This window comes from Channa argus, chromosome 17 (genome assembly GCF_033026475.1).
Source record: "Channa argus isolate prfri chromosome 17, Channa argus male v1.0, whole genome shotgun sequence".
NCBI classification, from domain to species: domain Eukaryota; kingdom Metazoa; phylum Chordata; class Actinopteri; order Anabantiformes; family Channidae; genus Channa; species Channa argus.
The window spans coordinates 11965454-11981950 of NC_090213.1; the positions used below are offsets into that span (position 1 = coordinate 11965454).

Consider the following 16497-nt stretch of genomic DNA (forward strand, 5'->3'; position numbering starts at 1 on the left):
TATATTCTGACAAGAGCTTTCAGTGAGCTCACAACATATTAATCAGCAACATGTACAGGTCAGAAAAAGAGCTGAAATTTTGACTCCATCTGGTGATGATACACGTTGTTTTGATATGCCAGAGGATAAAAAGCCTGAGTGTGCTGCTTGTGAACATTCAGGCAAATATTTTGCCATTTTCTGTTTAACTTTGGAACAGATTTTTCCACAATTTTACGACTGCTTCCTGGCAGCAAAAAACATTCATTATTACATTTATGTCGGGTTGAGTTCATTGTTCTATGTTCGTAAATAACATAACTGCTTTATTCGGCGTAGATGGCATTTGAGGCTTTGATCTATGAAGTTCTATTCAGTCTTTGTATATTTACTTTCATTGATATTCCACCTATTCCTCACAAACACTGATGCTCTACACAGAGAGGAGATCAAAGGCTTGCAGTCCACAGAGCCCCTTTGGAGATATGATGCAGACTGACAGCTCTGCTTCTGTTGTTCAGGCTCTGTGTTGCTGTCAGTTTTTTTTTTGTTTTTTTTTCCAGTTGTTGTTTCAGGTTGAAGGCTTATATTGTGAGTATGATCTATTGTTTGTCACATTGTTGGCAGTATGCTGCATACTGGAAGATCTTTGTATGTTCATAACTAGAAGAAGATGATTTTTTATTTTTTTTTGCCAACAAAAGAAATTCACATTATTATCACATGGTGCCATATTATAATGAGCAATTTAGCAACATTTTAATCTATGATATTTCATCTTATGTTACTGATACTCTATAGAAGGAAATGGGACGTATTTTTAAGTTTCATAAATTCTACTTTGCTTCCCATTGGTAAGTAAGTATTTTGAAATCCACATATTCGGGGATGCTGGGTAGTCAGATGTGTGCGTTCGCACAGTTTGCTGATATATATATTTTTTTAATGCCTTTAACTGAATGTTCCGTGTAAATGCAGTTATAACATCTTGTGGACATTTGTAAAAATCAAAAAACGTCTTGTCTGTTTATTTATTTTTTGCTTTTTTATATAGGTTTTCACCTCTCTAAAGTACTGACTCCCTAAATGACAGGAACACAGCTGCTTTGCCATTAATACATTCAGTGATTTAGTTACTATGGACAGTTCTGCTTCTGTAATACACTATGTGCAGCAATTACACACAACATGATGGTAAACTACACAAAAATGATGCAAAACTACACAAATAAGTTCGCTGAAATATGTGAAAATCAGCCTGCATAGACAGTAGTGAAAAAGTTGTTGATATTCCAAGAAAAGTCATAATTACATTCATATTAAATAGTTACAGCAGAATATATCATACTTGTTTTTGCAAATAGAAATAGGTCAGCCCTTTTAACATTTTCTCTGTTCATTTCTCTGAGGTTAAGGCCCAAATATAAGTTTAAATGTGTGGAAAATGGGGTGTCCTGGGCATTGCTATGTAGGTCATGCATGTATGGTTGCAAGACAGCAAATAATCTGACAGGGAGATGTGAGGGTTGGTGATTTCATGCTTGTTGTTTGATTGAATAAATTACTTCCTTTTTAGCGCGTCTTTTGAAGTGGGGTGGCAAATCAGCGGCTGCTATCCACAAATCACTTTTATATAGACTTTACAAGTTACTGTACTGTAATGATGGCAGATTATACAGAGACCTACTGGTTGCAGCCCCACAGGGTCCCCCTTTAATGAGGATGATGACAAAAACAAACCCTAAGTATCTGTTACTGACGATGAATGGCGGTTTTCTAGTCAGAGAAAAATAACAACTGGGCCAGTTTTTTTTTGTTTTTTTTATCTGTAATGAGCAGAAAAGTATCATGTCTTGTCCTTGATCTGCTTACAAGTGGGTTTAATATTTGTGTCAAAGGTGAATTTCATCATTCACTGTTACTCTTTTGTGCATCTATTTAAAGCAAGAAACATGACACACACACTGCTGCCACAGGCCACAATCTGAGACATACAGGGTGACCTGCTTCTGATAGCATCCAGAAAAATCCACAACACTATAGTCCGTTGGTGTACCAGCTGTTTTGAGAAAGTAAAATGGTTTGGTGCACTCTGTCAGGACTGATTTTAGAGAACCATGAGAAGTCACTGGCCATAGCTGTCGCTGGATTTGCAGACAATTGGATTTCTTCAAAACCAGATACTAGATTAAAGATAGATTCAATGTGACTGTTGGGAACGAGCTCTCAAGTGCAATACACTCACAGCAAAGACTGATTCATAATTCAAGACTTTCTGCTTTTCTCTGACAGCAGAAATTCAGATATTTCACCTTCATCACAGGGAAATGTTTCTGCGGTTGATAAGAAATTGCAATATATCATGTAACCATGAGGGAGATATTTTCAGAAATGCGCACTTTTCTACTTCTGTACTTTCCCTACTACTGTAGTCGATGCTCTCAGAGACATAAGACAAGACTCTCAGGAATAGTGGTACAGTATCTGCACAAAAAGTCCTACTTTTAAAGATGGTGTATGTTTCTTGCCTCCATTATCATAACACTTAATTGACAACTTTGCAATATTTAAGTTGGATTATGCATATAAGACATGTTTTATCTGACAGTATGAAGTACTGAAGAGGTCACTGACAAATTCAAGTAGCTCTCATGGATATTGCTGCTCTTCACTTTCCATCTGTGGGAATTAATTGAAACAATATTCATCACCACTACTTTCATTCTGCTATGGTTGGTTTGCTTATGCATATGAAAAAGGTTGAGCACAAAGGCAGAGTTCTGGCATAAAATGACACGTATCCTGCATAACTTACTGCGCTTTGAGTGAGCTAATGTACTGCAGATACTGTCTTTTGTTATGCATGTGATTATTATAAATTATGTTTACCTTAACATTTTAACATCACAGATTGTTTCCTCCCTGCCAAAATCATTCTTTTATCATTATGAATGCACTTATCCCAGGTGTATTTTTTTAAATCCGTAATTCGATCCGCTTCGACTGACAGGCTACCTATCTTTTTTAGTAATGTTGTGACCACATTTACACTGTTGTACAAATTTATGCCTGGAAGCTGCTCACTACAATCACAGTCTGACCACCGAGCTGCTCCAGTGGAGCAGTAGAGTCTAAGGGCACCGCAGTGCTATTGATGTGTTTTCTCACTTGTGTTAGTTAATTGTAATAATGTTATTGTTTTTCTGCCTGTCCTCTTGTAGAATCTCCTATTGCACAGCAGATAAAACTCAGGATAAGGTCTTTGCATATGTCTCTCAGAGTCAGTTTAACGAGACACTGGAGTGCCATGCGTTTCTCTGCCAAAAGAGGAAGATTGTAAGTGTACACCACTTTTAATTGTGTTGTTAGAGCCTGTATATGTGTGTGTTTAGCATGATACATTGATTGCATGCTGTTAGACAGGCCCTAAGTTCAGTTTGAGGTCATACACGTACTGGCTACTTTATTGGGTAGACCTGTACAGTCAAATGCAATCCAGTACAGCAGCTCTGCCATGAATTCTAAAATTGAGAAATTACAACCTTGTAAATCTACATGTTCACCACCCACTATGACCTCAGTATGAACACATGGTAGAATTATTAGCTCTGTGAATGTTTCAATTTAAAACCAGAGAAATTATAATTTTGAAAAAATACAGTTTATCAGATTGTATGGGTTAATGAAGTGACCAGTGTATAATGGGTAGTAAAAATGTACTGCAGATGGTGTATGGCTCCATCTTGTGGCAAATCCTGTAAAGCCACCTTAAAACTTGCTAGTGCTACTAGTTATATACTATTAATCAAGCAATTCTGAATAATATAGTTTGTAAAATCTAAATAATTACACAGTTAAAACAAAAAAATATGTAAAACTGACAAGAAAATATATATATACACGGAATCATCTCAGACCAAAAAAGTTAAACATTCTCTTAGTCATAACATAGAATACTTTTGTGGTACCTACAGTACATTTCATTCATGTGATATTTTTCTCTTTTCATTTTTTCCTCTCCAGGCTCAGGCTGTGACATTAACGGTCGCCCAGGCCTTTAAAGTAGCCTTGGATCTTTGGGAGATTGCTCAGGAAGGTGATAACAACAGGATAGTTTAAACAATAAAAGGTTTTCTTTTTCTTTTTTAAAAGGTGTGCCATTTGGGTAAAATGCATTTAATAATATGCTGTCCTCTAGTAGACCTGTGCTATGTGGATTTCACACCACTCTAACCCTTATCTGTCTGCAGACAAAAGTAAGAAGGCCAGGACCTGTTCCTGTGCAGCAAGCAACGGGCAGACACACTCAACAGACACTCAGTGTGTTCCAGCAGGTAAGTTGAATTTATTTTGAGCGCGTGTATGTGCACATCAAATTGAGTTCAACGCCATTTACTACAGACATAATTTTATTTGCAAAAGGTTCAACCACTGAGCTGAACACAGCAGAATGTCCTACAGGTAATTACTGCAAAACAATAAAGGTAAACTCTATTGTATTCCTATTGTATTGAATATAGTTTCCAACTGAAGGACTAGAAGCACACAATTAAAAGAACTGTATTGTTATTGGAAAAATACAACTTATTGGGATCACTTTATGTTGACAACCATGAGAAACCACTAACCCAGCTTATTTAAAGTAAAATAAACCTCAGCCTATCCGAAGCTCCACTGTTGTTTTGTTTTTGAAGGGTTAATCAATAAAAAGACGGAAGAACAAAAACTGCACGTCAGGGTTTTCAGGGTGGTGTTCTGGTCTCCAGCTACCACCTATAAAACTGCAGTGTGCTGGTTGTACAGCGTGTTGGTGCTATTCTGGTTGTAGCTTCACATTTGCCATATAGGCATGAGAGTGGCATAGACATTTACCATAATGTCAAACTATTCCGCAAAACTCTTAATGAAGACTTTTGAGGCTGCGATGATGAGTGGTTACAATTGTCAGTGGCCTAATTCAGGTGTTGTTACAGTGGCTTGATAAAAAAGTGAAAGTGAGAAAAGTAAAAGTGGCACTCAGTCACTGAAATGAGGCAGTAATTATTTTGAGAGTAAGCACTTGTTTCCTTGCAGGGGTGTTCTCCTCCAGACTAGAGGTCCTGGTTCAAGATCCTCAAAAACCAGTTTCCAGTGAGCATGATTCAGTAAGAAGTGCTGCTGTAATCAGTTGCATTATAACCTAAAAATGACCTTTTCATTAGTGGTGTGCTGACAAGAATGAAACTTCTGCTGCTGTAATTCTGTGGTTTCACACTGCCCCCACTTACACACAAATGTAACTGATGTCAATCATTTCTCATGCACAGAGAACATTACATGTGACTCATTATTTGTTCAGGGGGGCTGTAGATTGGAAATACTTTCCAATGGCTGTAACATTTAAAGGGCAAAATGATTTCCACCTCTCAGGGTGTCAGAGCATCCACAAACTGAGGCTTAATCATCCATTCAGTTTTTTGCCTTTTTCCACTTCTTTCAATTAAAATGTGCTTCCCTCGCAGTGCTAGGGGCCTGAGGACAGAGATAAAATCTGATGTGAGAGCCTGAAGGACCTCTGGAGTAACTTTGCACAAAAAGACTTATGAAAGGTTTACAGAGATTATTTAAATTCGGCTATTTCCAGAGAGCCACAGGCTTCAGTTGATGCTTCTCAACTGTGCTTTTGGTTTCAGTGTTAAAAAAAGGCTGACATGTCTTCTTTTCCCCCTGTTCTATGTGAGGATGAGCTCCATCCATGTCCTCTTTTTCCTTTCGTGCTGTGTCCACCATGTTTACTTCTCTCTGCTTTTTTTAACTTTATTCTCCTGTCACCCTCCACGTTCTCACCTGTTGTCATACTCAGAACTGGAGTCACACACGCCTGTTGGGATGGAGGAGAGGCACCGAAGGCCTTTATTCTCTGCCTCACTCAGCTCGCCATCGCCTCGTAGTAACCCCACTCGAAGGTGGCCAATCAAACATGACTCGTGGGTAGGTCACAGTCTCTCCAGCCAGCTGATTGGGGGTTAGGTCACAGGCTATCTGTGATTGGTTCTATCAGTGCATACGGATGCACGCAAACATACACTGTAACCTACGTTTATACCATGTCTTCTGATAGATTGGTATAACTTTCTCAGAACTCATAGATGACATTAAAATGAACAGTGGAAAAGTGTCAGCGATATCCAAATGATACTGATGGCTTCTTTAGTATTGCTCAAGGGTCTGTGAGAAAAGTTTTCCTTTCCACAGCCAGGTTGGTCAGGTTACAGATGACAGTGAATAATAAAGTAATCTTTATTTCACAGCACATCACAGTTGTAAAATAATTAGAATATTTCCCATATTGCAGAGGCTTATCATTCACCATTTTGCTTTTGCACCCACAGATGTTCAATACCAAGTGACACCATTTTCATTAGAATTGTTTTCTTACAGACTGATTTCACACACTGATATGCATTATTTGCAGTGGGAGAAATGATGCTTTAGTCAATGTTTACACTGCTTAATCTTTTTTGTAACTTGAATAGAACTTGACATTTATCAGATTGTAACTAATACATTGGAAAATCTGAGTTGATTTTAACTTTGGCAATCATAAAATATTGACCTATGAATAATGATGACAATCCATTTTGCATGATTAGTGGTAGCTTACGAACGAATTCATGTCATTAGAATAAACACAAAGCTTACACACAGCTGAGTCAGCAGAAATGCACAGGGACTTGATGGTACTGAGGCCCTAGGATTGTAATTTGAAGTAATTTATGATTGTGCTTGCTGAAATGGCTTATGTCCCAACAGGATGCAGAGGATGGATTCGATGATGCGTTTCCAAGGTAACCTTTGCATTTGTCTACAAGTCTGCTTATTACTGAGAATATAGGCCTACAATATTAATTATTTTAGCAACAACAGACAAAATGTATGACATCAACTTCATCTATGAAATTGCTCGACAGTATTCAAATGTGATCTGTATTTAAAAGACGTCAATTGAAGAACAGTTTATACTGACATTCACACAAAGGTTCTGTATAAAAAGGGACATAAGAGGGTTTTCCTCAAATAACTCTATGCCAAAAAGCATCTAGTGGCATCAAGGTAGAGAGGATTTCTCGGAAAGCAACTGAATCAAGGGTAGAGATTAGGGGACATTACTCTGATGTTTGTGTAGTACAGTACAGTACCTTTGGTACAGCTGTGTATGAATGTTTTGCTACTAGCAGTAGAAAGTACAAAAAATGCAATTCAGAAAGCTCCCGATCATTTCCCCAGTGTTCTCTCACATGCAGGTTTGCCTGGAGTGCTTTCTATTTTGTGAACACCGCAAACATCTGTCATAACTGTAGGGGTGTTAAATCTCTGTTGGCTTGTTAAAGCAGAGCTGAGTAATATAAGACCGTTTCAGAGGTAAGGAGCTATAGTATCTGCTCTAAGGTCTGCACAAAAGTAGTAAGAAATGCCGCAATAAAATATCTCAGTTTGAACCTTTAGTCAAATAAAATTTTTGAATGATTGTTTCCTGCAGCTGAAAAGTGTTTAAAGTGTCAATACAGAATTTGGTTGTAAAATCTAAACCCTTAAGTAGTAGGGACTGCTGTTTCCGTAAAACTGATATATTATTTTATCTAGCTAGTTCGAACTAAAAGATTTCGAAAATGATCTTTATATATATGTAATTGAGGAATTGTAAGTTTGTTAAGTACTCTGAACTCTTTTGTAGCTTTTCTTGCTGACATGACTCCTCTGTTGACAAAGCTGTCAGCAGCACAGGAGCTAAAGTCAGGATGTGTTCTTCACTGTGCCTCAGCACTTTATCACTGTACTAGGATTACAGTGCAGCACTGTTTATTTTCTTTAGAAGTATGACAGTCCTTGACGTTGTCATTTCATGGTTGTGAGACAATTAAATGTGGCACTCGTAGTGAAAGTATGACACTCGCATGGAAAAAATACTGTACGTGATTTGATGGAAACAGTTCTTCTGCATTGTTACCGTACTGACATGTGTGTGCCCATGCACGGCTGCTGTCAATGTTGTGCAACACTTAAAACTGATGTCCTTGGACTGTTGCAGAGGGTCAGCAAGCATGTCCAGCAATGGTAGAAATCTTCCCTGAAACATAAGTCTGATTCATTTTGTGTTGTCATGTTACTTGTGCCTTAGCATCACAAAATATTATGTTCATGACCACAATTACTGGGCTCATAGTAGATGCCACAGAAATAGAAAATCTCCACATTTGAACCACTGTAAAATATACTGATATTGTGTGTTAATGCATGCTACATGTTACCACATGACATCTCAGGCCTGCTGGTAACAACATTTCTCCTGGTACGGATTATCAGATATATTTGTTTTTTTGTGTAAATACAGCTCAAACAAATGTGTAAACATCATCTGAGAGGAGTGAACCATGAAGCAATCACAAGATCAAGAGTTTCCATGCCTTAAAAAAGCAAAGCATCAGTGATTTAGAGAGCTATATTCTGAACCTTCTAATCCTGTTCTCTGTCCAGTTCAGCTGTGATCTTTGTGTAGCTTTTAAATGTTTAGGTTATTGTAGTTTACTAGTTAACATATTGGTATGAAGAAATCCATATAAATTGTCTTTATGCTTTATGCTTTGGCTTAGAATAATGTTCTCTTTCTCGCAGAGAGGTCAAACCAGTTGTAGACACAGTAAAAAAGGCATGAGCTTATATTCAGCTTACTAAGTCTTGTTAGAGAGGGAGACAATCAAAGCGATGTTAGTGGCAGTCTGTTGTCTTTTTTACCTTTTAAACGACTTTTTCTCCTGTGTGTAAGTAGCCGCACAGCCTCTAGGGGTCACTAGCAGTTTGGGAAAGTCTTAGAGGTTGACCTACCACTGAGGCTCCCAAACCAACTTCAGGAAAATCATTTTTAATTAACTGTATCCACACAGGTCAGGGGTTTAGGCCTTTTTATAAAATCTAATTTATAGAATAAAAAAATAGTTTCTCAATGAACAAGGGCAGCTGGTGCTTAAAAAGAATGATATCAATACCAGTTCAAATGGGTTTAATGAAATGGATTGATTTGGATTTCTTAAATTAACTGCTGGGTCGATTCTAAATAATTTAACATAACCTAAATGGGGGTAGGTCTTTTTCATAAAGCAATATTCTTTGAGTGTTTCTTAACAATATGTTAATATGGTTAAGGAGGGACAGCGACATGCAACTGTGCATGTACATTTTCACAATAATTTGGAAGACAGTCTCAGTGTTTTCTCCAATGATCATTGAGTTGAATTGTCATAATTTGTTGTCCTCTACATGCAGCAACATGGAAGTAGAGGAGATGGACACTGGTGAGTGAGAACTGTTACTTTGTGGAGCTCATGTTTGACTTTGCATGGTACATGGCATCTTACATGTAGAATAGCAGTAATTCCTGTGCAAACCATTCAGCTGTTTGTCATCCACACTGTCTACAAAATACTGTATCAGGAACATATTAATAAACATACAACTGAGCATATAAATGACTTGTTTCAAGAAATGAAAACAGTATGAAAAACAAATTAGCATGAGGAAAATTATTAAAAACTGAAAAACTGCTCATGGTTAAACTTGCCTGCATTGGCCAAATTGAAAAAATTGAAATATAAACTTTTGATGCACCAACCTTTTGGTAATTCTTCTTTTCCTTTGGGCTGTTCCCTTTCAGGGGTCGCCGCAGCGAGTCATGTGCCTCCATCTAACCCTGTCCTCTGCATCCTCCTGTCTCACGCCAACTAACTTCATGTCCTCTCTCACTACATCCATACATCTCCTCTTTGGTCTTCCTCTAGACCTCATGCCTGGCAGCTCCAACCTCAGCATCCTTCTACTAATATTATTAAGTTTGTAATATTGCATGGCTAATTCTTAAATCATACTGGAGAAAAACCGATAATCATAAGATATAAGATTTATCACAAATAAAAAAAAAAAAAAAATACCTTATTATATGATTAGATTATATGCCTGTTATATGGCTGTAGTACCTCAAACCTTTTTTGTCTCACCTTCACTGTTTCGGTAGTTGGTGAACACTGCCTTTACAAAGCAGGCCTAGTATTCTTAAGTGTGTAAGACGTGGGAGTTCATTCAGTGCTTAATTATCCCTTTTACGTGATTCAAGATTCAAGATTCAAAAACTTTATTCATCCCATAGGGAAATTGTGTTGCGTTGTTACAGCTGCTCTCCACGTGGAAAAAACTTCCAAGTACAAACTACTGATCAATAAGTAAGAAAAGTCCCAGCTATAGGAGTACAGTCAAGTAATTCCACCGAAGCTTCATTAGAAAATACAGCCTGTATGTGTATTAATGTAATGTTAACCAAATGTTAGTGTTAACCAAAAAAAAAGTTTATTTTTGTGATTAGTTCTAATAGTGAAATGTCTAATTTGAGCTCAAATTAATATATAGATTGTTTTAATAAAATTATGAGACACAATGATTAAAATGTTTAAAATTTAAAAGCAAAAAACAAAAGGCAATACATTTCTGCATTTTAGTGAAAAGGTTTAATCTCACATGCTATTATAATTTTGTATTACTTTATTTACTCTATTAAGTTAACTGGATATTATAACCACAATAATCTTGTTATTTCTTTTTTTCATTCACAAGTTTTCTCTTGTATAAATTGTCATTCAGCTAAGTCATTAGAGGCACCTCATAAATATTGAATTCTCCACTTCTCCACACCACTGATTGCTTTTCACATTGCAGTCTGTATATTTGCCCTCTGGATCCTTTTCTGTCAGTTTATTACATAGAATCACATTCTTCTGCATGCACTTCATAGTTTTCCTCAAGTTTTAACCTTTGCATTTTATATCAACCATTCTGATGAATAAATATTTAATAACTGTGACATCTCTAGCGATATTACTCAGAGAGAGATATTACTCTTCTGCCTTCTTTCTTCTCTCTTTCTATTTCCTTCAGACTGGCCGAGTCCTGCTCCCAACCCCTCTCTGACAATGAAGCTCTGAGTTCCCAAGTGGTTTCTATTGAGAATCTGTTGAGTCTGAATAACACACAATGACAATAGATGCCTAACCTTTAAAATTAATTTGAAGGAAATCATACCACAGTCCCTGCAACAAAACACAAACCAGTATTAATCAACCAAACAAAAAAACATATCGCACTCCTTGGTGCACAACCTGACTCAGAGAAGCGACGTTTGATATTCAGTGGCTGCTGCAGAGAAGCAAGAATGAATATACTGATATAAACTGCTTTTTCTGTGAATTCCTGCCAGTCAGCACATACTCCAGTCAGTGTAAACACCCATCCCTGCCATGTTCAAATGTTCACAAGCTGGAAACCAGAAGAAAAATGGTGTACACAGTGTGCAGTGCAACACTGCAAGGCAAGCAAAAAGGCCTAAAGTAGTTCATACAGAAGATCATAAGAGGATTTAAATGTTTTCAATGAGCTTCTGATTTTTTGTTTTACACACGGATTCCACTTGTAAATTCTGATGAAGATTGCACAAAGATTCACATTTTCAGAGAAGGACAACATGTGACAGTACATGGCACATGCTTGTATTGTATCCATGTAAACTCTTGTAATTGATAGCATAAATGTGTTGCATCAAAGGCAAAGCGTCAACCCTGAGGAAACCTTTCTCGAAGAGGCCTACAGGTAACATTTAGTTTACAGATTTCAGAGGAGCTGCATTGGAATGGTTTAGTTTTTTATACAGTATACAGTAGGTTACCATATGCAGCAGGTAGGAGGGTGGCACCGTATTAGAGGAAAAAACTTATGTGACTGAAAGCTTGGGAAACAAAAAACAAATGGACCTTGTGCTGAGTAATTTCTGCCCCCTGCTGTTTCTACATTTGGAAACCCTTGAGCTGATGCATAATAAAATGTGTCTTTTCATCAGACTTTTAGGGAGAACTCGAGTTCACAGAATGCTTAATTTGGAATCAGATCTGAATCTGAGTGAACTGAACAATGCCCTTCGAAACTAAATAAAATAAAACTTATCTCATTTTCAAAATCCAATTCAAACACACAAACACACTTGTGGGTAGATCAAAAATTAAGATAAATAACCAACTAATAACCCTCTGGCTTGCTTCCCATATGTTATTAATATGATATCTATTTTAAAAGACATTTTGTCTGTAATGTAAAAATGCAACAAGAAATACATTTTTGCAGAAACAGGCTGACATTTCTCTAACAATACATTTTAATGCTGTCTCGTTTGTATATGGTTTATCTAACCAAATGTAATGTTTTACATGGGTAGAGCTGACTTTGTACATAAAGAGGATGCTGCTGTCAAAGAATAGCAATTATGGAAGAATATGAAGACAACTGTATGTTAAGGCCAGATTATTAGACTAAAGAAACTTATTTCCATACGCTGTATTTTTTCAATGTCAAAGCTGTGTATTTAATGTATGGATATTCTATCATTAATGAAGTAGAATGACTAGATGAATAGAATCAGGGCCTGACGCAGGATGTTTTTATAAAGTACAATTATTGTTGAGATGTGAATGTGTAGATGCTTGTATGTCCTGTATTAGGTTAGACAGTTTGTACAAATATAATCATATGTTTGTGTTTTTTTTTATTTATTTCTAGGAACTGCTTTATTTTTTCAAAATGGTTATTTAGTAACTAATGTACATTATATGACATTAGATCAAAAAACAGATCTGTTTTTAAGTCAGACATCACTTAATACATTGATATATACTGTTCACATTTTCCTCTCTGTGCTGCAAAACACTTTATCCCAAATCTCATTATAGACAAATGTTGCTCTGCTTAAACTCTGCATTATTTTTATCCAGCTCTCCAATGACGTCTACTATCAAGAGGATATTATATTGTGCCCAAGTCTGGCTGAAGTGGTCCTTCTCTCTCTATTCATGGCATCATGACTGAGAATAATTGTGATGGCAGGAGGTGGGAGGGAGCGGGGGCTCTGTGTTGTTGTCATGACACCCGCTGGAGAATAATTGGCTTATCAGGTTATGCCATGAATCTTAATTGCAATTCTTCAGTCCTGACTGGCTAAATGGGAGAAGCCACTGCATTTTTGCAGGAAGGCTCTCGGTTGTTTGGATATCATGAATAGGTGCCAGCATGTCCTTGGCTAATGTATTGAGCCATGTTTGCTTTTGAGTATTGACTGTGAAGTTCAAGGTCAGCAGGGTGCACTGTAAAATGCGTTGTTGTTATTTTATCAATCTCTGAAAACCTCCTTCCTTCAGTGCTTAAAATCGTTTTCTCACCTTTTCAGGAGCTCTAAAATAACAATGGAGTTTTAAAGAAACTTTTCTCACACAAATGAACACTTTCTGCAAAGCTGCATTATTATCAAGCATGTGAAAAGGAGTTGGAAAATAGCACAACATATAATAGGGACTTTTTTTGGCCTGTACTGTCATATAATTAGATTTTGTAGCCAGGATTGTCTATATTGGTAATGAGAGCTGAACAAAAGCTTCGTATAAATTATTTTATGGCTTGGTCTTGTTTCATGTAGCGGGTAATACTGAATGCACCAATGTGGGCAGATTCCCAGTAGATGTTGAATAGATGTGACTCTTTGCTTCAGCTGAACATTTTCAATGCAGGAGCGGGAACAGACCTGCAGCTGGAGGTGTAACATGCCAATTTCAGTCCGGAGTGCCCAGAATACAGATCGACCTGTGAAGGTTTGAGGCCAGAAAACATTGGAGTGTTGTAAAAATCTTAAATGTGAAAAGCAGATAATTTTCAGATAAGCTACTGTTTCCCAAATTAACCACTAACGTTTACATTGTCGGTTTACTTTTCAAAGAAGGTGCTTATTTTCTATCTATGCAATTAGTGGGTTCCCAGCAGTGTTGTGATATTATGATGATAGCAATTTGTGAATAAACCACAAGCAGTTGTCCTAAACTGTGTAAGGATTTGTACAAAATTTGGAAACTGTTATGGTTTGTTACGTATTTATGCTTAATAAAAGTAAGTTTTTATAAATGTTTTATTGGTTTGTTCTGTCATTTTTAGAAGTGATTCAACAGGAGCTTGATCCTTGTTTAACTAATTTATACCATTTATCATTAGGTAAATGGTCTTTACCTGTTTGTAATAAATTGTCCCCTTGATCCTTCTCTGGCTTCTCATTGACTTATGGTTAATGTCTTTGACTTCTTGACACTAACCCATTTTAGTCGGATATGTTAACTTACACCGCAGTCAAGTCAAATGTGGTGCATGAGTTTTTGTCAGATGGCACTGTCTACCGTGTTTGTTTAGTCTGATGGCTTTTTAGAGATGCTTTACCTCAAATATGAGTTTAATTTTGGGACATGTGCATGCTGCATCATGGCAGGGTGCCTTCAAGCTTGCTATCACACTGTGAGAAGAACTAATGGGGGGACGGAGAGAGAGAAACAGCCCTGGCACACTGTGTGATTAAAAAGTTGTAGTTTTTAAAGCCATAAATAAGCCATAAATATCACTGTTAAGGTTCAAATACATTTATTGACACAACCACCTGCATCCATTTGTAATGCAGTAGTGATTTAGATTAACAGTAACCTTCAGAGATTACACTGACTTTAAAGGTTTAGTCTAGGACTGCGCTGCCTGAAAGTTCAAGATGACGGCCCTCTGCTGTACTATAGACCATTGGCTGTAAGTAAACCAAAAGTGCAAAGTGGCTCATTTTGATTAGTAAACACATTTGTCTACTTCTCTCCATGTCACGCACTTCCTGCTTTCTTTTCCCATCTCGACAGCCTACCTGCATGTTGTGCCAGCAGGGTCTGCAGCTGCCAGCTGAATCCTTCTCTTGTGGAACGCAATGGGTAATTCAAAGCATGTTTTTGTTATGAACTTTAACAATGACTTAATATTGATGTGTTACAATGATAGTAATAATGAGTAAGAACAGAAACACATTGTTCTGATACCCAATCCTTTGACTTAAAATTTAGGTCAAATACTGTGTGGAAAAAAGAAACGGCAAAGAAAAATTCTTGTTAAGGTTCATTAACACTGTCTAATTTGTCCACGGTATTTTGGGATCTACAAATGAACAGCCCTTTTTGTATTATTAAGAATGCAATTAATAGCTAATTGGCTTTTTAAATGACTAATATGCTACTGCTTAGGTGTTTCACACTGCTTTAATAACTTAATATTATGTTGAAAATGGTTGTACCATTTAAAATTGACAATCTATTGAAAGAAGGCTCATTGCAATTTTAAGTGTTGAAGTATTAACTACTCCAAAAGAGATGGTGGCCAACTAAGGAATTAAATTTGCAATAGTATATATGAAGGTTGTCCTGTTTAGCTGCAGGCATGAATGTTCCCAACAGTATCCAGTACCATCTGGTGTCCACTTTCTTTTGCCAAAACATATACTTCACGTCCAAACATGGTTACAATGTTAAAATGAGGCTTCAATAATAAAGTCTTACATGCTATATTTAAAAATAATTATTTTAAATTTTATTTATCACATAGAATCCTATCTAAAATCTAAAACCAGAGCTTATCTTGTCTATGACAGCAGTCCATAATTCACCTGAACAACTAATGGAAGTAGTTCGCGGTGCAGCACTGAGACAGAGTTAGGAGGCAGAACAGTATTAATACCAAGGACGCTATAATCACCTTCTAATTTGAGATGAGCTGTATCATTAAATACTTCTGTGTACTTCCATTTTAGCTTAGGAACATTCTAGTTTAAAGGCCAGGTGAAATTGCTTATTGAATTTCTTCTGTAAAGTATTGAAGCAGATCGTCCTGTCTCATAACTTCTGCTAAATCACGTGCCACCTTTTGTAGAAATAACTGCAATTTGTTTTGATTTGATTACCTTTTAGCTCTTGATAGAATATTTATTATTGACCAAAGTGAGCAAATATACACTGGACAGTAGCATCTTACAAACATGCGTGAAATATATTAGTAGTGCTCCTGCTGTATATTTTCACTAATCTTTCTCCTGGTTTAATCAGCATCAAGACAGACACTTGTCAAGCTCGACAGATATATTTAATATCCAACAAACAATGCTACCAGCTTATGTACTGTGAGAGGATAGAAGTTGAGGTCCAATTGAGGAGTTGCACACATGCAATAAAAAGTGAGGAAGCTAAAGACATATTGTAACATTATGACGTGGTTTTGATGTTTAATCCTTCTTGTGCAAGATGGAATAGATAAATTTGGAGCAATTATGTCGTCCATTTTGTAATAGGTTTCCAGCACCAGGTGCATTTTGTCTCATATAAAAATGTAAGGAAGTTTAAAATAATTTTAACTGCCTTATCATTACCAAATTAATTAGCAAGCTGGCAAACATTTTGCATGAAGTGCAGTATTCCACTGTAACTCTTGGCCAGCACTTACAGTAATGAACTATTGTGACTCACGATGAGCATTTTGTGAGAGAAAGTGCATTTTGTGCACAAGTGATTTGTGCATTTCAGCGAGAGAAACGTCATTACATTAGCTGCACCTTAG

General features: G+C 36.8%; 1 protein-coding gene across 3 annotated transcripts in view; it reads left to right on the forward strand.

Moving 5' to 3' along the window:
* si:dkey-71h2.2 (low density lipoprotein receptor adapter protein 1) overlaps nt 1–14002 on the forward strand; it is a 33815-nt gene extending 19813 nt beyond the window's left edge. The window contains exons 4-11 of one of the 3 annotated variants that reach the window (XM_067481533.1): nt 3201–3315; nt 4003–4075; nt 4230–4313; nt 4402–4440; nt 5822–5949; nt 6772–6806; nt 9280–9308; nt 9668–10932. In XM_067481533.1, coding sequence (XP_067337634.1) covers nt 3201–3315; nt 4003–4075; nt 4230–4313; nt 4402–4440; nt 5822–5949; nt 6772–6806; nt 9280–9308; nt 9668–9738 — 574 coding nt within the window. In that variant the 3' untranslated portion in view covers nt 9739–10932. The other 2 variants (XM_067481534.1, XM_067481535.1) reach the window with 2 other exon arrangements.
* The last annotated feature ends 2495 nt before the right edge of the window (nt 14003–16497 follow it).